Source organism: Myotis myotis, unplaced genomic scaffold (genome assembly GCF_014108235.1).
Source record: "Myotis myotis isolate mMyoMyo1 unplaced genomic scaffold, mMyoMyo1.p scaffold_m19_p_7, whole genome shotgun sequence".
In the NCBI taxonomy this organism is placed as follows: Eukaryota; Metazoa; Chordata; class Mammalia; order Chiroptera; family Vespertilionidae; genus Myotis; species Myotis myotis.
Window position 1 is genome coordinate 74,189,501 of NW_023416379.1, and position 21,958 is coordinate 74,211,458.

Below are 21,958 nucleotides of genomic sequence, written 5' to 3' on the forward strand. Positions count from 1 at the left end.
TTTTAGATGGTGCCCTAATTGCACATTATGAATTTATCATTGAAACTTTTAGTGAAATTTTAGGATTTCACCTTAGTGCAATTTTGACAAGGAATAGGGCAAAGGTAACTTTGTGGATAACATTTCCCGATCTCTTGGGACTAGATGACATTGTGGGGAGATACGACGACCTGTCCAAGTGTGTGAATGAGCGAAATGAAAAGCTCCAGATAACCCTGACCCGCTCGCTGAGTGTGCAGGACGGCCTGGACGAGATGCTGGACTGGATGGCAGGTGTGGAGAGTTCGCTGAAGGAACAAGGCCAAGTGCCCTTGAACTCTGCTGCTCTTCAGGACGTCATCACCAAGCACATTGTAAGTGACCAGGAAAAAGAAAATAAATAATACCACTTTTAGATTAAGAAAACACACAGATAAGCTCCCAGGATATATAAATTTAAGGATATAGAAAACCAGACATTTTATGAATAAACCTGTGGAAGTAGGGCTTGCACAAAAGCGGATGTATAGAATGGTTTTTCTATGGCGCATAGGAAGAGTTTTTGTATCCTTTTTCATGCATAGTATTCACCGTTTAGCATTGCTTCAGCCAGCTGCACGTGAGGTTAATCAGATCAATCTTGTTGTTGTCTAGCCTTTTAAAAATTAGGACCGTGGATAATCCCCAGGCTCCATTAGATCCCAGGGGTTGCTGAGTGGCAGCCACCTCCTGCCTCGCGCAGGCAACTAGCCAGCTGTTCTCTCCTCTCCCTTGAAGAGATTTGGGATGGGATTCCTCAAGGGAGAGATCAGACTTGTCAGTTAGTCCTATCCGTTGACCTTCCTTAGTCACAGTTTGTTCAAGCTAATGTTGTTATGAACAGTAATTTTTTGAGACTCCGGGACATTATTTGTAAACATCCTTATAAAACATATGCCCTGTTGGATTCATTTCAGATGTTGGAACAGGACATCACGAGTCGCCAGAGCAGCATAAATGCCATGAACGAGAAAGTGAAGAAATTTATGGAAACAACAGACCCGTCCACCGCATCCTCACTGCAAGCCAAAATGAAGGACCTGTCTGTTCGGTTTTCAGAAGCAAGTCATAAACACAAAGAGAAACTGGCCAGCATGGAGGAGCTGAAAACCAAAGTAGAACGGTTTGAGAGCCTCTCAGAAAAGCTTCAGACATTTTTAGAGGCAAAAACTCAGGCTCTCACAGAGGCAGATGTGCCAGGAAAAGACGTTACAGAACTGTCTCAGTATATGCAGGTATGCCTTCCGTAGTATTCACGAGCTGATCAAGCATAGTTTAAGACAAGCTCATACATTTACTGGCAGAATTATAATTCACTGTCATCATTTCAGTTGCTGATGGATTAGTAAAGATCTCTGCTTTCCTTCTTTAAAAATCACAAACTCCAACATCTCCTTGAAGCCTTTGCTGGCTGGGCTTTTCACATATCATAGGCAATATAAGCTTCTTTTTAAAAAATATGTTTTGTTTTGTTTTAAAATATATTTTTCTATTGATTTCAGAGAGGAAGGGAGAGAGAGAAGGAGAGAGAGATAGAAACATCAATAATGAGAGAAAATCACTGCGGCTGCCTCCTGCATGCCCCCTACTGGGGATTGAGCCCACAACCCTGGCATATGCCCACGAAAGGAATCTAACCCAAAACCTTTCAGTCTTTCTTACAGACATCCAAACTCTTTTGATCTTGTAATCAAAGATAGGCTGATGCTCTATCCAGTGAGCCAAACTGGCTAGGGCTAAAAATATGTTTTTAAAATTGATTTCACAGAGGAAGGGAGGGGGAGAGAGAGATGGAGACATCAATGATGAAAGAGAATCATTGATCGATTGCCTCCTGCACACCCCCTAAGGGGGATTGAGTCCGCAACCCAGGCATGTGCCCTGACTGGGAATTGAACCCTGACCTCCTGGTTCATAGGTCTACGCTCAACCACTGAGCCAAGCTGGATGGGCAATATAAACTTGTTATGTACAGCACTCACAAAGGGACAGATGTAAAGAGTGCCTTTTTAAATTAAACGAAGCTTACTGTGTTCTTCTTCACACAGCCTGCTTGCATGTTTATTTATATGTAGAGTACTGACCACGGGGCAGGATTATTCTAATGTGAGATTCTGGTCCCATACATACCTCTTGATGGAATATCTTTTGAAGATTTAGCAACATCTTACATTGATTGACTATCTAAATGCTTTGTAGGAATCGACTTCTGAATTCTTAGAACACAAAAAAGATCTTGAAGTTTTGCAGAGTCTCTTAAAGGAGATATCCAACCATGGCTTACCAGGTGATAAGGCCCTGGTGTTTGAAAAAACAAATAATTTGTCAAAGAAATTTAAAGAAATGGAGGATACCATCAAAGAAAAGTAAGCACTACTTAAGAAACTGGATTTTATTCTGCATGATACTAATTAGAATACGTTATTTATATTCGCTTATATAGAAACCTGAAACAATTTTGAAAACTTGTACATAAGCATCAACTTTATAAGTGCTTTTACATTAATATTTTTTTGCAATTAAAATTAAATGTAGTTTTGTTAAAATATTTAGGAGGGAAATTCAAGACTTCTTACATAAAAGTAGAGAGCATTAATGTAAGAAAAATGTGGGGGTAGTGTATTACTGAAAATGACTTTAACTCACTATAGTGTCTGAAGCCTTTGGCAAATACCATTTTTTATTTGCAAAGTCAGAAATAACCTTGAAAAATACCTCATGGCTCATTGCTTCCCGGGCTCAATTCAGAAGCTGGCTTTTTTTTTCTTTTAAAATAACAGTTTACTTTCTTAGGAGTCGTAGCTAATACATGACTCTGAACAAATGAGATAAGAAACAATAGAATGAACCTAAGTTGAGCTAAAAAGCTATCTAGGGTTAAGCCTTGTGACTGAACTTTTATATTTCTGAACTCATGCTAGTTTAGACTACATAGTACATACATCTGGTCTTGCTAAAATTTATACAGAAGACCCCCCCCCCAAAAAAAAATAGAAAATAATTATTTCTCTTTCAAGTATTCGTTATTTCTTCATAATTCTCTACCTAAAACTGTTGACTGCTGTCTGAACTCCTCAGAGAGCTATATTTTCCATCTTGTCATATAACATTTAATTCACATATTACACAGAAGAAATAGTCTTCATTTTCTTAGGTAAACTCTAGGTTGATTCTTTCAAATGGATTCAATTTTAAAACCATGTAGTCATCAGTAATTCGTTCAGCTGGAGCGGACTTTTATCTGCCAATATTCCACACACTTGCACATGTGCACATGTTACCCACATGTCCATGTTCCAAATGGAGCTGTCTTCACAGCTGTTCATGTGCTAGGCATGGCCCCCCCTCTGAGGTGCTGAGGTACAGAAAGATCCATATAGTTAACCGTGGAGCTTCCAGAGTCTCTATAGGGGAGGCACCCCTTAAAACTTTTCAGTCACTAGGACTTACCTCTTTTGGTGACTGAAATACAGTTATGTGTTCTAAGGCACCTGCTTTTAGCCATCCACTAAAGTGGCTGTAGTATGGTGTGGAAACCACTAGGTGGCGGTACGTTTCCCTCATGGCTGTGATGTGTAAATGTTTCCCTCCTGGCAGTAAGCACCATATGAAGTGGACAGATCAAAGCTCATTGAATCTAAATAATGTTAAAACTGTGTATATAGCCTTAGAGCTTATGTAGCCTTATAGAGTGCCTTTACATATGGGTTACAGATTTCTTTACTTCTCCTGACTTTATCTATGGACCCTGCCTGTGAGAAATACAGAGAGATTTCACTTCCCACCTATAAACCTTTCCTCCTGTATCAAATGGTTAGAGTGTACGTGGGGGAAGACTGATCTGAGAATGATTATTTATTGGTAATTAGCTCTTTGGAGCATGTGCTCTCCGTGGCTTAAATTCCTCAATGGTTTCTGTTACGTAGAAAAGAAGCTGTGTCTTCTTGTCAAGAACAGATGGACGCCTTCCAGGTCCTTGTTAAATCATTAAAGTCCTGGATCAAAGAAACAACAGAAAGAGTTCCCATCGTGCAGCCTTCCTTCGGTGCAGAGGATTTAGAAAAATCGTTGGAAGAAACTAAGGTGAATCATTGTATCAAATACTAATTTCTCATTTGCCTGTGTCAGTAATTAGAGGTTAAGATTAATAGTGGTTTCCTGTTCTTTAGTATCACGTAAGTTAGAGCCTCATGCACGTACAACATATTTTGGTGATATTTGGAAATCAGGGAATGGGGTTAACCAATCCTTTTGAGGAATTAATTTGTGTGTTTTAAGAGATATATTAGTGAGTTGCTGACTCTTAAAGTATCTAAGTTTCCTTCCCCATCAAGTCTTTGCTTAGTTTCAGCAATTTTTTACACCATTTCTCATAATGTTAAGTAAAAGAATCCCTCTTTAAGTCAGCATTTTACTGGAGCTTGGAGATGTCACTATAACTAGTATTTGAAGGTAAAAGTTGTTTGAATCTCTAGTGCAAAGTGTACAAGTTTTTTGCCATTTGGATCATCAAAACCTATGACCGGTTATGCCAGTTTTTATATTCCAGATTTGTAGAGGTGCGTGTTTTAAAAAAATCCATTGAAATTTCATTGATTAAAACTTGCTATTAAATGGAATTCTGAATTCCCTTTAAAAAAAAAATGTTTCCAGTACATTTCTTCTTGTAGCTTGACTGTTGCCTAGAATAGTTGTCCGTGCTTACAGTTGACAGTTTAGAACCTATGGCAGCACGGAGTAGCTGACTTCCACGGTGGCTGGGAGCAGAATGCAGGCGGGACCCCACTTCCCTTCTCACTGCTAACAGCGCGAACCGTCACCTGGGCTGTCGGAGCAAGTAGGGATGGTGCCTTTTTCCTCCATCCACTCCCCCATGAATCAGGACCCACGATCATTGTGGTTTTAAGTCATGTTTAAGAAATTTGGATTATAATGTGTAACGTCGAAAATATTACAAAGACTGAAAAATAATGTGTTTTTATACCTCAAGAAATTACAAGAGAAGTGGAGTTTGAAAACACCAGAGATTCAGAAAGTAAACGACAGTGGGATTTCACTATGTAACCTAATAAGTGCCGTGACTACTCCTGCAAAGGCAATAGCAGCAGTTAAATCAGGTATGTGCCTCATTGATGTCCATAGCAAAAACCAAAAGAATTGGGCCCACTCATGTTAATTCTATTTGTGTGTGTTATTTTTTAGATTTTAATGCATAAAATAATCTCAGCAATATGAAGGGAAAGTGACAAGAAAGATGGCATCTATGAACATGCCACGGAAAAGTATCTGTACTCATCACATTTCAAATCCCTCTGTTTTATTTTATTAAAAACTGCAGCTAAAACGTCGCCAGATTAGTCTGTAAGAATAAGGAACAGCATATTGGGGAAGTGGAAAGATCACATTTCAATTTGTTGGGTTTTTTTTAACCTTAATTAATGGGGATGTTAAAATTCTCTTTGAAATAATTGATAAAGAAATGAGCCTGGTCTCCTGGGACAGAAGACGTGAGGGAAGGAAACAGGTTCTTTTCTGTAGAGTGGACCTCTCATTCTATTCCCATCTGCTTTTTTTCTTTCCACGATTCCCAAAGAAAACAAGTATATAGTTTAACCAGTGTATCTAAATCACAATCTTTTTCACTCTCTCTCTTCAGTAGAAAGGGAGACTCATGGATGAATAGTGTCTCTAAAATTAATTTAGGTTGTGGGAATAGTTTTTAATTTAAAACATAATTATATTGTTGTCAATATCAGGTTTTCTTTTTAAACCCAAGAATAGACAGAAGGCAGATTGCATATCTTGAGTTTCTGAGAGTTTCTGTGGTTTATCTGTCCCGCCCAGCCCCCAGCTGTCCCCATTGTGAGAGACAATTCAGCTGGGCCTCTCGACCAAGCATTTATTCCGCTCTATTAATCCAATTTCAGGGAACCCTCATATTATATATGGAGTGATGATCTCTCCTTTCTCTCTCAATCAGACTTCCTGAAATGTCAAGTTTATTTTTCAGAAAAGGAATTCTATTGTGTTAGTTCTTTATGTTCACTTTATATTTGCAATAGTAAAAAAAATTTTTTTTCTATTCTTGATAACTACTAAACATTGTAGGAATAAATCTTGAGCACCTACAGGCACTTCCATCTGAAATGCCTTTGTGTGTGATTTTTTTTTAAAAGGACAAAATTTAGGTAAAGATTCAGATATTTAAATGCTTTTGTTTGTTTGGACTCTTTCTCATGTGGTTAGTTTTCGGATATGTCCCTGTTTTGGATAGGTAGCCAATGCATACTTGAATGAGAAAGTCTAATTATTTATTTAACATTTTGATGATGAAAAAGGTACCCATGCTACATGTTTATATAATTAAAGAGAAATAATAATTACTGCTCACTGAGCCATTTCTATTTTGTAGGCAATAGGTTTACTGTGTTTAATCTTACAGTGGTCTCACAAGATAGGTATTATGGTCCCCACCAATGTGGTGAAGTGGTGATTAATTTGCCCTGTCACACAGCTCGTAATTAGTGGGGCTGGGATTAAAATTCAGGTGAGTTGTAAGCCAGAGCCCAAGTACTCAGAGCCACTGTGCTCTCCTCTGTCTGTGTTGACATAATGTGAGTTTAGTAATAGGGATTTTTTTTTTCTACTTTTAACTTTTCTATCATGTCTTTTTACATCACTCTGCCTCTGTTCAACCCATGCGAACACTAACTACCTGCATCAGACAATTTTCAATTCCTTAAGTGAGGCAGACGTTCTTTTTGTCTGTCAATCGTGTATGCTTTGTGCAGCACACATATGGAGCGACTTCTGAGCTTCAGAGACTTTATCATTTGTCACTAAAGTAACTTTACCAACAAAGAAACTTTATCACAAAATTGTATTATAAGTGTATACTTAATGAGTAATGTATATACTCTAAATTTACTGAAACTAATGTTTAAGATGATCATGTTACATTATAAGAACAAATTTTGTATAGAAGAGAAGATATGGCTTGATCTTTAAATTTTGGATACTCAGTTTTGAAATTGAATCAATACAGGGTGTCCCAAAATACGTGTATGCACTTTGAATGATAAAGTCAGTGTTTATTAACATGCAGTTAATTTTCAAAATTTAAAAGAATCTACAGAAATGAATAATCTTTTTGGTCAATGCCTATTTTCAAATTGATGACCCTTCAGGTCCAGGCACTGCTGATAACACAAAACAGTGGAATCACAAACATCAAGAATCATTTTGTTCAGTATTTATGCACCCTCAGTTCATCGACTGTTGCTGGTTTTGTTCCATAAACTTTATCTTTTATGTATTCTTCTAAAAAAGTCTAGCAGCACTTCAAGATATATTTTCTTTGATCAAAGTTTAATCTGGCTTCACCTGTTATTTCAAATCAGTTAAACCTGAAATGGAGTGAAAATTAAGTGATTTATCAGCTGTTAAAGTGTGTAACATTTTGGGGGGGGTTACCTATATTTTATATTTTTAAATAGTAATAACATGTTTAAATGATCACTGCGTACAGGGGTTTGATTTAATGCCATCTATTATTAATGTATAGAAATACTATGGAAATTTATGACGAGTGACTTCAGTGTTAATATTTTTTGCAGGTGGAGTAATATTAAATGGTGAAGGGACAGTCACAGATACTCAGGAAATTTTGGCAAATAAAGGTGAATAGTAACTCTAAGTGCTTATTGATTAAAATAAATTGGTCTTCTTTTTTGAGAGGAGATCTTTTTAGAGGTGTACAGTAGTTATATTGACATTTCAAACTTGAGTTAAAATGGTATTAACATAATAATCCCATTCGCTATAAACATACTTATATGATCCTATGCAATTTTGTTCATCTGAAATTAGTGTAATCCGGTAGTTCAGTTTGGCATTTGGTTATGTTTCCTTCTTTTAGGTTAATTTGTGCTATTTTGTCATTTGACATTATTTAAGCTACTTCCTTGAGTTTGAGGCATGAAGAATTAATAAGTAATATTTCATGGTTTTGGTTTTTTATTCTATTTAAAATATCTATTTCATTCCACTTGTATTATGTAATGTCCCAAATTATTTGTCATTAAATAGCATTATAAGATGATCTAACCTTTTACTTCTAAAACTCTATGACTTGATCATAGTAGGCTTAATGTTAACAAAGTAGAAGGGCATATCATATAAAGCCAACATTTCTTTCTAGAGCTCTACTCTGAACATCCTGAAAATGTGTCCTAAAAATGTAATAATTTTTCTTATTCTTAGGATTAACATCTATTAAAAAAGACATGACTGACATAAGCCACAGTTATGAAGATCTTGGCCTCTTACTTAAGGACAAAATAGCCGAACTGAGTACTAAACTCACCAAATTGCAAAAGGCTCAGGAAGAATCAAGTGCAATGATGCAGTGGTTGCAGAAGATGAACAAAACTGCAGCAAAATGGCACCAGGCGCCTACACCTACAGATACCGAAGCTGTGAAGACCCAAGTTGAGCAGAATAAGGTATATTCTGGAGGCTTCCTGAAGCCAAGAAAGAAAACAGACTGGTGTTCAAAATTGAGCCCTGGTGCTCAGGGTGCCTGTTCTGATTTCTTGCTCCATGAACTTCAGCAAATAATTGGCCAGTTTTGTTTAATGTGCCTTTATGTAGAGATGGATTACACCAATCACTTATTTTTGCACACAGACATTATAAAGATGAGTGAACTGTTGGGTATAAGCAACGTTGCCACCTTTAAATCAGTTTAAGTCTGGGATTTTAACCCGTCAACTATTGGGAAAGATTTATGTAAGGGCTAAGTGTATTAGGGATCTGTTCTGTCTAGTATGAAATAGGGGAGCTCATGCTTCCCCGTTCTTTCATAGACAGTATTTCTTTCTACAACTGTCCGTATTGGGAAAATGGCTTTACAGTGAGGCAATGATGGCAAAAATGTCTACAAACGCTAACCTATATTTGAACTCTGTGTTGTGTTGTCCAGAAAAGTGCTTATTCACTAGCACATTCTCAAATCTGGCAGTCTTCGTCACCAGATGTTTGATTTATCTGAAAAGGATTTTATTTTATTTATTTTTTATTGAATTTATTGGGGTGACATTGGTTCACAAAACTATACAGGTTTCAACAAAACATCATCTGCAAACTGCATCGTGCACCCATCACCCCAAGCATAGTCTCTCCCCGTTCCCATTTCCCTCCCTTTGCCCACCTCCACCTATGATTATCTTGTTAATTTCAATCTTTCTGATGTCACCTTCCTTTTTCCCCAAAAGGCGTTGTTTGAGAAAAATATTAAATTCTTCCTAGGTAACGGGGATGAGTCATTATCTCTATAGCGATAGCATTTCCCTTTGGGATTCTTTTATCAGATCATGAAGACTAGTGGGAGCAGGAAAGGAAAGGAACTGTTGAATCCAGATCCTCACCCACTTCAGCATTTCACAGTGGAATTTCTCCTCTTTTGGTCATGCTAGAGAAAACGCTCCCTATCATAATTGTGTTCTTGTCTTTTGAGGTAGACATACTTTAATGCTGTTACTTAATTTTTTTCCCTCCTTCTTAGTCATTTGAGGCAGAACTGAAACAAAATGTAAACAAAGTGCAGGAGTTGAAAGACAAGTTGACAGAGCTGTTGGAGGAGAACCCAGACACTCCTGAGGCCCCCAAATGGAAACAGATGTTGACAGAAATAGGTATGTTCTGTTACTCATACCGACTCTAAGAACAGAAGCTCCATCTTTCTTTTATCTAATCCTAATCTTTATCAGAGAACATTTATCCAACAGCCTCACTTATTTGACCATTTCACGGTCTAGTTTTGCATATATAAAAGTGTCATTTCAAATTAAATTGTGCTAACTTAGCATTATTTTATCTTATGGATCTTTTTTTGGATTCTTGCTAAACACGGTGATTAAATTTATTTTTATGAAGAAGGTAGTTAATAACATGCTGTGCGTTGAGTAACATGTTTTCATTATTGCTTATTTTTTACTAGATTTTTGGTGCTTCTAATTGTTGATGCTGTATTATATTTTAATTTAAATTCCTTTTAGTTTATTTGTCTGAAAAAGGTAGGTTCCCTTCTCTTCCATGGGGTTCCCTTTGGGACTCCTCCAACTCCTACTTTATGCTCTTCTTCTCTTCCCCAACCAGTATTAGAAAGTAGCTCCTCACAGAAGTCTCATGGTTTTGCCTCCAGAGTTATCTTCCCATATCAGTCCTGCCCCTATATAAACTGTTCCTCCTAGGTAAAGAATCTTCACATGCCCAATTATCTTATCACCCCTGTTCATTATTATAATAATACTAGAGGCCCGGTGCACAAAAATTTGTGCACTCAGGGGGGAGGGGGGTCCCTCAGCCTGGCCTGTGCCCTCTTGCAGTCTGGGACCCCTCGGGAGATAATGACCTGCTGGCTTAGGCCTGCTCCTGGGTGGCAGAGGGCAGGCCCAATCCCTAGGTGCAGCCCCTGGTCGGGCTCAGAGCAGGGCCGATTGGGGAGTTGGGGCGCCGCCCCCTGTCATGCACAGAGCAGGGCGATCGGGAGGTTGTGATGCCACCCTCAGTCACGCTCAGGGTAGGGCCAATTGGGGGGTTGGGGCACCGTCCCCTGTCACACTCAAGCCAGGGTCGATGGGGAGGTTGCGGCACCACCCCTTGTCACGCACAGAGCAGGGCCAATCGGGGGTGGGGCACTGCCCCCTGTCACAGAGCAGGGCCAATCAGGGGGTTGGGGCGCTGCCCCCTGTCACGCACAGAGCAGGGCCCATCAGGGGGTTGGGGCGCCGCCACTCTCACACTCAGGGCAGGGCCGATGGGGAGGTTATGGCTCTACCCCGTCACACACAGAGCAGGGCCCGTGGTGGTGGGGGTGGTTTGGGGCGCCGCACCCTGTCACACACAGAGCCGCAGGGCGATCAGGGGGTTGGGGAGCTCCCCCCTATCAGGCACAGAGCAGGGCTGATCAGTGGGTTGGGGCGCCTTCCCCTGTCACGAACAGAGCAGGGTGGATAGGGAGGTTGTGGCCCTGCCCCCTGTCACACACAGAGCCGCAGGGCGATCAGGGGGTTTGGGCGCTGCCCCCTGTCACGCTGATCCCGGTGCCGGGAGGCCTCGTGGCTCCGCTGATCCCAGTGCTGGGAGGCATATTATCCTTTTACTATATAGGGTAGAGGCCTGGTGCACGGGTGGGTGCCGGCTGGTTTGCCCTGAAGGGTGTCCTGGATCAGGGTGGGGGTCCCCACTGGGGTGCCTGGCCAGCCTGGGTGAGGGGATGATGGCTGTTTGCAGCTGGTCATACACCCTTCAGGGTGGGGGTCCCCACTGGGGTGCCTGGCCAGCCTGGGTGAGGGGATGATGGCTGTTTGCAGCTGGTCACACACCCTTCAGGGTGGGGGTCCCCACTGGGGTGCCTGGCCAGTCTGGGTGAGGGGCTGAGGGCTGTTTTCAGGCTGGGTGTGACTGAAGCTCCCAACCGCTCCTTTTTTTCTTTTTATTCTGGGCCAGCTTTAGCTTTGAGGCTTGGCTCCAGCTCTTAGGCCTCCGCTGCTGAAAGTAGGTTTCTGGCCTTTGCTTACAATGTTGCGATCCTGCTGGCTGAAGCCCGGCAGACTAAAGCAGGTTTCTGGGGTTTTGTTTAGCTTCTATATTTGTTACATAGTTGCTTAGAGTTGCATTTCAGAGGCCTGCAGCGGCAGGCGGGGAACGTTGGAGTCCTCCGTCACTGAAGCAAGCAAGCCTCATGTTAGTTTCAAGCTGCCTGGCTGCCGGCCGCCATCTTGGCTGGCAGTTAATTTGCATATTGCCCTGATTAGCCAATGGGAAGGGTAGCGGTCGTACGCCAATTACCATGTTTCTCGTTTATTAGATAGGATGGAAAATGAGTGTAAGACAATGATATCAGTTTTCCCTACTGCATAGAATTGCTTTTCAGAATTCAGTGAGTTAGTGTGTGTACAGCACAGATGAATAGTACTTGACACATAGTAAGTGCTGTGTGTTTGCTTTAATGATAATAATAATTTTACTTTCAATCAGTCCATTCTTTTTAGCTAAAGATTGTCTCTCCTTAGACTCAGATATGCCGTGATATATTTAGAAATCTATAAGTATGTGTTCATTATCCTAAAGGACCTTAATGTTCAATGGTGTATTTAATCCAACTATAGAGAGTCCTGTTGCATTATAGTGAATTGTCCCTAATTCAGTGGCTCTCACCTGTGATATCAGAGCTAGTTGGGGGAATATTATTAAGACATTTTACAATAGGGGTGGGAGGGAAGAATGTGTATTTCAAAAAAAGCTTCCTGATAAGATTTAGATATTTCTTCCTCTCAATTTATTGTTTTAATTGCATTACTATTTTGTTAGACTGTGTGACTATAATGTGCCATATAGAATGATGCCATTAGACAGGATTTGGGGGGGGGAGGGGTCTATTAAAACCAGGCCTTCAGTATATGATGAAAAACATCCATTAAATCAACCAGTTCTATCCCTCAGGGAATGTTTATTGAGTGACTGTTGTTTTCCAGTGCTGGTCAATACTTGGCTTCAGGAGCAGGCCGTCAGGAGGGGGCAGGGCAGGAACAGCTTCCTAGCAGAGGATACAACCCAGAGGAGTGGGAAGGAAGGGTAGAGCGGGGATACATGGAGAAGACGTAGAGCATGCCAGTATGGGCCTATGTGAGCAGAAGCCAGTTTGGTGATATTGGTTAAGATCATCAGGGCTAGATCAGAGGATTCATCTTGTGCAAACCCTCTGAGATTAGTAGACGAGGGTCAGTTTGTGGGAGGCCCTGAATGTCAAGCAGAGGTCTTCAGATTTTATCATCTGTGGTGAGGAGTTAGTTATTCAATAATTGTAGCACAGGAAGTGATATATTTAAAAGTGATTTATTTTGTTTTGTTTTGTTTAATTTTAGAGAGAAATTATTGTAGAACCAAATGGATTGCAGCTGAAAAACGCTAATGGCAGGGAAACTAGTTAGAAGACTGGTAGTCTAGGTTGTTTCAGTAGTTCTCAAAGTATGTTCCTGGGAGCAGCAGCCGCAGCAGCACCTGGGAACAGGTTAGAAATGCAAAATTTCAGGCCCCAGGTCAGACCTCCTGAATCAGAAATTCTGGGGGTGGGCCCAGCAACCTGTGTTAATCATCTCTCCAGCTGATTTTAATGAAGCTAAAGTTTGAGAACCACTGGTCTAGGGCCTAGACCAGTGATGGTGAACCTTTTGAGCTCGGCGTGTCAGCACTTTGAAAAACCCTAACTACCTCTGGTGTCATGTCACATATAGAAATTTTTTGATATTTGCAACCATAGTAAAACAAAGACTTATATTTTTGATATTTATTTTATATATTTAAATGCCATTTAACAAAGAAAAATCAACCAAAAAAATGAGTTCGCGTGTCACCTCTGACACATGTGTCATAGGTTCGCCATCACTGTCCTAGACTCTAGGCAAACCACGGTGAGGACCAAAATGGAGTTAGGGCATTGGAAATGTAAAGGATGGGTTTGAGGTTTTAGGACAAAGGATATAGGAGAGTCATAAAAGAACATTCTGAATTATTGCATTTCAGTGACATGGCAGAGAGAATAATCTTTGAAAGAAATCTAAACGTCAGAAAAGTCCACAAATTTTGATAGGAACATAGTGAGTTTTAAAACTTTTTATTAAATGTATTGGGGTGACATTGGTTAATAAGATTACATAGGTTTCAAATGTACAATTATATGATACATCATCTGTATATTATATTGTGTGTTCACCACCCCAAGTCAAGAAACGAGGTTTTGTTTTTTTTAAATGTTGAGTTTAAAGCATTATTGAGATTTCTTAGTGTAATTTTCAAGCAGCTGGTTACTAACATGCAACTTGAATAGAAGAGAATGATTGAGTACGGATATAAAAATTTGGAAGTCACGGCCCTGGCCAGGTAGCTGAGTTAGAGTGTCATCCTGATACACCAAGGTTGCAGGTTTGATCGCCGCTGAGGGCACATACAAAAATCAACCAATGAATTCACAAATAAGTGAGATAGCAAATCGATGCTTCTCTCTCTCTCTCTCTCTTTTTCTCTCTCTCTCTCTCCCCTGCCCAATCAATAAATAAAATTTAAAAATTAAAAAAAATGGGAGTCACTTGCCTAGAACTGATCATTGGAATTTAATATTAAACAAAAGAATTAATGTCCATTGTTCTAGCAGGTCAGTTACAGTTGGATTAACAGACTCTAGAGAACTTCTAGAAGGAATGAGGGAGCTCAGGATCCTGTTTGCTTTAAGGAATATTCCATATTCTGCATTATCTTCTAACATCAGATTCAATTTTACTTTCCTCTTATTTCAGTTGACACACAACCATCAGGGCCATAAAAATCTGTATCAATAAATGCATTCTCTTAGCTTAGACTTCAATCAACTCTGTAAAGAAGAGTTATAAATACAGAATGATAGCTATTATATATCATTTTGAGTCACATCCTGTAGTCTCCCTAGATATAGTCATGTTAAATGTATAAAAACCAAGCACCAGTTTTCTGTTTTCTTTCAGATTCCAAGTGGCAAGAACTCAATCAATTGACAGTTGATAGACAACAAAAACTAGAAGAATCCTCTAATAATCTAACTCAGTTCCAGACCGGAGAGGCTCAGTTAAAACAGTGGCTTGTGGAAAAAGAACTGATGGTCAGTGTTCTTGGGCCCTTGTCCATTGACCCAAATATGCTAAACACACAAAGGCAGCAGGTGCAGGTGAGTATTACTTGACTTAACAAGACAAATGTTTTCATTACAAATATAGTAGCTTTGCAGAGTATGTGCTTTCACTCCCTTGGAGTGTATTTGTAATGTCTCCGATGCCCCTAAGATACTGTCCTGAGGTTAATGATAAACCCCAGAGGACCAAAGCTGTGAGGCATCCCAGAGTAGCACGCTGAGCCCAGGAGTGGGTCAAGTCCCTTGATCATTTCATTCGGATTATGGTTTGTGCAGACTCTGTTAAAAAGGGCCGTCTTTGAAGTATTAATGTGATTGTATAAATAATAACATATTTATGAGAAGCTAGTATATGCTTTTTATTGTTTAGAAATGACTCCTTTGAGGTTTTGTTTATTTTGAGCATGGTAGTAGATAATGAAACTTGTAAAACTCATGCAGTACAGTCTTGACAGGGCGGGGTGGGGGTGGGGAGAAACTCAATAAGAGGAGAAAGAATAAGGGAAGCAGAGAGGGAACCTTGAAACTCAGGAGGTTAGTTAGACTAGATTAATTTTAAGGGAATAAATCCACAAGGGGAAAAGCATCCATAAAATTTAAGGCAGCTGGAATCGCAGAAGCTCTGTTGCTGTTGCGGTGAGATGTCTGTATGTGTGAGGAGTGGTGTTAGAGCAGGCAGGCTGATCCTGAACTCGGAAGATACAAATCCATGTACATTCTCCATGTGAAGAGGATGGAAACAAAAGCTGTACATAAACATTTAGGGAGAAATAATCGCCCCCAATCCTGGTAGTCTCTCAGAGATAGTTAAAAGATTGTACTAAAGAAAAATAAAATGTTTGGATCTTCCATTTTATAATGAGAGCCAATGTTGAGCTTGCACATTCTGGGCAACATGATTTAAAACCATGATTATAAAGACTGTCCGTAAACCTTACGTTCAAAGACACCTTTGTAAATCAATGCACCATGAGTTAATCTAGTCTTAACTCCCTTGGGGTAAAATGCTGTAATTTTTAAAATCCTACAAAGAGAAAAGTACAAGTAGGAAAACAACAAATCTGTGTTAGTGCGATGGGAACTTGTCCAATAGCAGTGTTCCCCTTCTGTATGAAAATTCGTACGTGAATTTTTGTTCCTTTTGCCCAGACTGCTGAGAATATGTATCCGCTTTGTTTTCCCCGTTGGGGGATCTTATTTTGGGCAAAATGTTATCTCTGTGAAGCACCAGAGCTTTTTCGACTACTTTAAGGTAATTGCACTGCCCTCAAAATCAGAAGTAGGAAAGCAGTAGCTAAACCTCAAAAAGGAAAACTAGATAAGTAAGTAGCATTTCTGTCTCTTTAGAAACTTAGAGCTGTGTTTCCTGCATTTAATTATTCAATAATTTGTGCGTTTATTTACCGTCATTTCCTCTTTACCTTAGATTCTGCTGCAAGAATTTGATACCCGGAAACCTCAGTATGAGCAGCTCACGGCAGCGGGCCAGGGCATTCTGAGCCGACCTGGTGAACACCCTGCTTTCCATGGGATTGTGAGAGAGCAGCTAGCAGCTGTGACCCAGAAATGGGACAGCCTCACAGGACAGTTGAGTGACAGATGTGACTGGATCGACCAAGCCATTGTCAAAAGCACACAGTACCAAAGCCTGCTGAGAAGCCTTTCTGATAAACTGGGGGACTTGGACAACAAGCTCAGCAGCAGTGTGGCTGTGAGCACACACCCTGATGCTATGAGCCAGCAGTTGGAAACAGCCCAAAAAATGAAGCAGGAAATAGAGCAGGAGGCGAAGCAGATACAAGTGGCCCAGGCCCTCTGTGAGGAGTTGTCAGCCCTGGTTAAAGAGGAGTACCTGAAAGCAGAACTCAGTAGGCAGCTAGAAGGCATCTTAAAGTCATTCAAGGATATTGAACAAAGAGCAGGTTTGTCTCTCTTCTTTTAACACATCTATTTCCTGGGAATAGAGATCTTAGGTGGTCTATTTCCAAGCTGTTGCCAGGAATCTGGGACCCTAGAGAGAATCTGTCCCCATCGGGAGCATATGTGAAGAGGAGGCCGCTCACACAAGTGTGGAGAGCAGGTGTGTTCATGGCACACACAGTGAGGGTCGTTCCATGCAGACAGTGGAGGGACAGTTGGCAAAATCCACTTAACGAAGGCCCATTCCGATTTCAGGTATTCCCCTTTGATTTTTAAAAGACGTAAATGTGTTGCTGTGTGACAGACTTATGTCACCAGATAAACAGATGAATACCGTTATCAAAAAGGCATTGCCTCGTTTTCTCATCTGCAGCTATTTTGTCTGACTCTGCCAGAAATTGGCATTTCTAGAGAAATGTGTGAAAGAGAAGCGTGTGGCTCTACTTTCCTCTCATCTCCTGTGGCCCCGATTCCATGACATGTGGACCAGGGTTTGTCCCAGGCAGCAGCAGTGAGTTACTGACGTTAGAGGGGCCTGCCTAGGAGGAGCACATTTAACTGCTGTATCTGTCCTGCTTGAAAAGTAACACTAGGTCAGTGGTTCTCAACCTTGGCTGCACATTAGAATCAGCTGGGAATCTTTTTAAAAGCCTGATTTCAGGCCCAGGTGATTCTAATGTGCAGCCAAGGTTGAGAACCATGGACCTAGGTGTCTTGCAACCTAGTAAAGACTCCTTTCATACTTTTTAACTGATTGGGTTTGTTTATTGATCAAATCAGTTAGGCTTACTCATTCACTTGGACATCATATTGATATTAGCTATTGAGATTATGATTATTACTGCTATGGACACTTTTATGTGACAGGCATTAAGTCAAGAACTTTTCAGGTACTGTTCCTCAATGGCCACAACAGCTTTTATGAATGTTGCCCGTTTACATCTGGGGAAGTAAGGCTTAGAGGTCCTAAGAGGTTGAGGTGAGACCCAAACCCACGCTGTTCCTGTGGGCTTCATTATATTGTCTCCATGATAATGTACAAGTCATAGAATTGAAGCAGTCACATTTGATAAGAGATGGATTACTTATTCGCATACTTAGAACTGTGAACAGTTGTCACTTCCACTTACTGGAATGGAGACGACCTGGCAGAGCAGACAGTTTGTGACTGTCCTCTGCTTGTCCTCTGCCACCCTGCACCTTTACGCAGTTTTCCCGATTCCCATCGTCTCCCTCCTCCTCACCTTGATTGTCTTTTTTGTTGTTGTTGCTGCCCCTACCTCTTGCTCCCTTTACCCCCTTTGTCAATAACTTGTAGTTCTCATAGTCAGTGCTGAGAAAACTCTTGCTTTTAGACAGTCCTGTACACTTATTTGGTGATTTTCCTTTTGGCTTTTCATAGATTAAATCAGCATTTTGATGTAAAATAAACATGCCTGTAATTTCATTTTTAGAGAATCATGTCCAGCACCTTCAGTTGGCCTGTGCCAGCTCTCATCAGTTTCAGCAGATGTCTAGAGATTTTCAGGCTTGGCTGGATACAAAGAAGGCAGAACTACACAAGTCTCACCCAATATCAGCAAAACTCGATGTCTTGGAGTCCTTAATGAAAGATCAGCAAGACTTTAATAAAACATTGACTACTCAGTCTAGTATTTATGAAAAAACCATTGCAGAAGGTGAAAATCTGTTATTAGAAACACAAGGGTCTGAGAAGGCAGCCTTACAGTTACAACTTAACACAATTAAAACCAATTGGGATGGATTTAATAAGCAGGTGAAAGAAAGAGAAGACAAGGTAAAAGATTGCTTGGGGAAAGCCCTCAAGTATAAAGAACACGTGGAGACTCTCCGGCCATGGATAGATAAATGTCAAAATAGCCTGGAGGAGATAAAATTTTACCTGGATCCTGCTGAAACAGAGAATTCTATGGCCAAGTTAAAGTCTCTGCAGAAGGACATGGACCAGCACTTCGGGATGGTGGAATTGCTGAACAACGCAGCTAACAGCTTGCTCAGTGTCTGTGAGACCGATAAAGAGGTGGTTACAGAAGAGAATAAATCACTGAACCAGAAGGTAGACATGGTCACTGAACAACTTCACACGAAGAAATTCTCTCTGGAGAACATGGCCCAGAAGTTTAAAGAATTTCAAGAAGTGTCCAAAGAAGCTAAAAGGCAGCTTCAGTGTGCAAAGGAACAGCTAGAGGCCCATGAGTCTCTAGGACCCCAGGCTTACAGTAGCAAATACCTGACCATGTTGCAGACTCAGCAGAAATCACTACAGACCTTGAAGCAACAGGTAGATTTGGCCAAAGGCCTTGCACAGGACCTGGTGGCGGAAGCCTCAGACTCAAAGGGAGCCTCTGATGTTTTATTACAAGCAGAAACCTTAGCTCAAGAGCATAATGTCCTAAGTCAGCAGGTTGATGAGAAGTGTTCATTCTTAGAAACCAAGCTTCAGGGTATTGGACATTTCCAGAATACCATCCGGGAAATGTTTTCTCAGTTTGCAGAGTTTGATGATGAACTGGATAGCATGGCCCCAGTGGGGAGAGATGTAGAGACATTACAAAAGCAGAAGGAGGCCATTATGGCCTTCCGGAAGAAACTAGAAGCCCTCATAGCTAGCAACGACAATGCCAACAAAACCTGCAAGCTGATGCTGGCCACGGAAGAAACCTCTCCTGATCTTGTGGGAATCAAAAGGGACTTGGAGGCTCTCAGCAAACAGTGCAACAAGTTGCTGGACCGAGCACAAGCCAGAGAGGAGCAGGTGGACGGGACAATTGAGCGTCTCGGCGATTTCTACAGCAAATTGAAGGAATTTTCTACTCTGCTTCAGAAGGCCGAAGAACTTGAGGAGTCGCAAGGCCCCGTTGCTATGGAAACAGAGACCATCAACCAGCAGCTTAATGTGTTCAAGGTAGGGAATTCTTCATTTTTGCTGAGCACTTTTTATTATTATAGATTTCTCATTGAAAGGAGATGGTCTCTTTTGTAGAACCTTCTCATGTGACTGTCACGCAGTGTTTGAGCTTGAATGAGCATTAATGGGGTAATATCCAGGCACATGGGGGCGGGGTGTGTTCCAAAAGTTTCCTGGGGGTTTGAGCCCTCATAGGTCCTGAGATGATACAAAGAGGTCAAAAGAGTGCGTGGAGCGTCCCGGCACTTTTCATGAAGCCTGAAACTGCCATCATGGAGTCTGTTAATGATCTCATTCGCGGCTGACATCTGGAGGGCCCACACTGTGTTTTGAACTCTGCTGCCGAGGCCACTCCCGTACATGAAAGCTTGTTCTCTTCGTGTTTGTCTCCCAGCATTTTCTTTAATGGTGAATTATAGGCTTTTCCTGCCCTTTCCTTTTTTATGGTCTTCTTATCCTTCCTTAATTGAATTTCATTTTGTAAACTTTTTTTCTTCCAAGAGTTCATGTTTTTAAAGAGTGGGGTTCCATGTTGTAATCCTGGTTTTATAAAACAAAGATCTTGGGCGCATGCCCCAGACAGTTACGAGTAAATCATTCTTTGATTGGACAATAGGCTCCTCAGGTCCGAGGACCGTCTGCCACTTGATAGCACTCAGTGATGCTTGATGAATGGAACGTTAGGTAAATATGGTCGGCCGGGTGCCGTGTCACTAGAGTTGGCCTCATTTGTGATAGGAAGCACAGAAGTTGCATCTCAACAGGGGGCAAAGCTATGTTCATCCCTGCACAGAGAAGGTCCGACATAGGAAGCATTTGCTGCCTGGGACTCGTGAACCTGTGGTGTGGGCACGGGCCCTGTCCTATTGATGAGGCGTGTCTTACTTTCCAGTAGAGACCAGTGTGGGGATAAGCCCCACCATTAGCACATAAAGGATAAAATAAGACCAAATAAAAACAATTTGCAAAACCCAAATTGTTTCCCATGAGAAATGAATGTAAATGAAGTGGACTTCCAAATTCTGTGCTGTTATATTTGACATGGTGTTTCCCTTGCTCATCCTTAATAACAGTATCAAGGTGACTGAATTTTGAAAACTTTAAAATAACTTCATTTTCTCCTCTTCCTCTTCTTCCTCCTCCTGCTTTCTTCTCCTTCCTTCTCCTTCTCTTCTCCCCTCCTTCTCTCCTTCTTTCCTTGTCCTCCTCCTCTGGCTTCTCCTCCACTTCCTCCTCCTCCTCCTCCTCCTCCTCCTCCTCCTCCTCCTCCTCCTCCTCCTCCTCCTCCTCCTCCTCCATCTCCTCTACCTCCTCCACCTCCTCCTCCTCCTCTTCCTCACTATTATGGTTATTTGCTGTTTATAAAATCCCTTAGAAGCCCAGTACCTTCAGGGCTTAAACATCTGTGATTCTGTATTTAGATCTTGATTCTTTTTAAAAAAATATATTTTATTGATTTTTTACAGAGAGGAAGGGAGAGGGATAGAGAGTTAGAAACATCGATGAGAAAGAAACATCGATCAGCTGCCTCCTGCACACTCCCTACTGGGGATGTGCCCGCAACCAAGGTACCTGCCCTTGATCAGAATGGAACCTGGGACCCTTCAGTCCGCAGGCCGACACTCTATCCACTGAGCCAAACCAGTTAGGGCTAGATCTTGATTCTTAAAGGTAAAGGAAATTATCTACTGTTGACTTTAGTTTTTTCATTACCCCATCAAACTTCCATATTTCTGATTTACAACATAGAGACTTCATATGAGAGGATTCTGTATGAGAAAAGCCAAGCTTTGTGGCAGTTGCTGCCTCTGAGCCTGGGGGAGAGCTTGAGGAGGGGTGAGTCTTCCTCAGAGAGAACATCAGGCTTTTCTGTAGAACTCGGACAAAACTTGAAAGCATAAGTGACAGTAACCAAGTTGTCTTTTTACTCAGGAAATTTACTAAGCATGTTTAGTGCCTTTGTGAAACATTTTCATGTCTCTAGATTTTCTGCAAATTTGTATTGAAAGACAAACAAATGAGTTTCTTAATTTCTCTCCACTACTTCAACTATCTGTAAGAAAATGGGCAAAAATAATGGAACTGCTGCCTGAGGACGGTGGGAAATGTGGCTCTCCATGGAGAGAATTCTTTTGAAAGTAAGAAAAAGCAAGAAACAGGAGTCCTCTCACCATTGCACTGAATGTGTTTTGCAAATGGAAAAAGTACTAAATTTGGCATTACTGCCATCAGTGGCTGCAGAGATTGTTGCGTTCGATTGTGGAGAAAAATAAACCACTTAGGGCGCTACGTCAGTCTGTTCTCTGGTGTCTTGGAGGGAGTTGATAGGTTTTAACGACATTCAGCGATAAAGACTGTGATGATAC

The 21,958-nt window shown here is 41.0% G+C and overlaps 1 protein-coding gene across 17 annotated transcripts in view; it reads left to right on the forward strand.

Annotated features, from left to right (window-relative positions):
• DST (dystonin) overlaps positions 1-21,958 on the forward strand; it is a 436,322-nt gene that overhangs the window by 322,966 nt on the left and 91,398 nt on the right. For all 17 annotated transcript variants that reach the window (XM_036318479.1, XM_036318478.1, XM_036318495.1 and 14 more), the window contains 11 exons: positions 145-353; positions 936-1,253; positions 2,218-2,384; positions 3,945-4,101; positions 5,009-5,135; positions 7,635-7,697; positions 8,281-8,522; positions 9,584-9,713; positions 14,580-14,779; positions 16,170-16,665; positions 18,118-19,589. In XM_036318479.1, the coding sequence (XP_036174372.1) occupies positions 145-353; positions 936-1,253; positions 2,218-2,384; positions 3,945-4,101; positions 5,009-5,135; positions 7,635-7,697; positions 8,281-8,522; positions 9,584-9,713; positions 14,580-14,779; positions 16,170-16,665; positions 18,118-19,589 (3,581 nt within the window). The remainder of the gene's footprint in view (positions 1-144; positions 354-935; positions 1,254-2,217; positions 2,385-3,944; positions 4,102-5,008; positions 5,136-7,634; positions 7,698-8,280; positions 8,523-9,583; positions 9,714-14,579; positions 14,780-16,169; positions 16,666-18,117; positions 19,590-21,958) is intronic.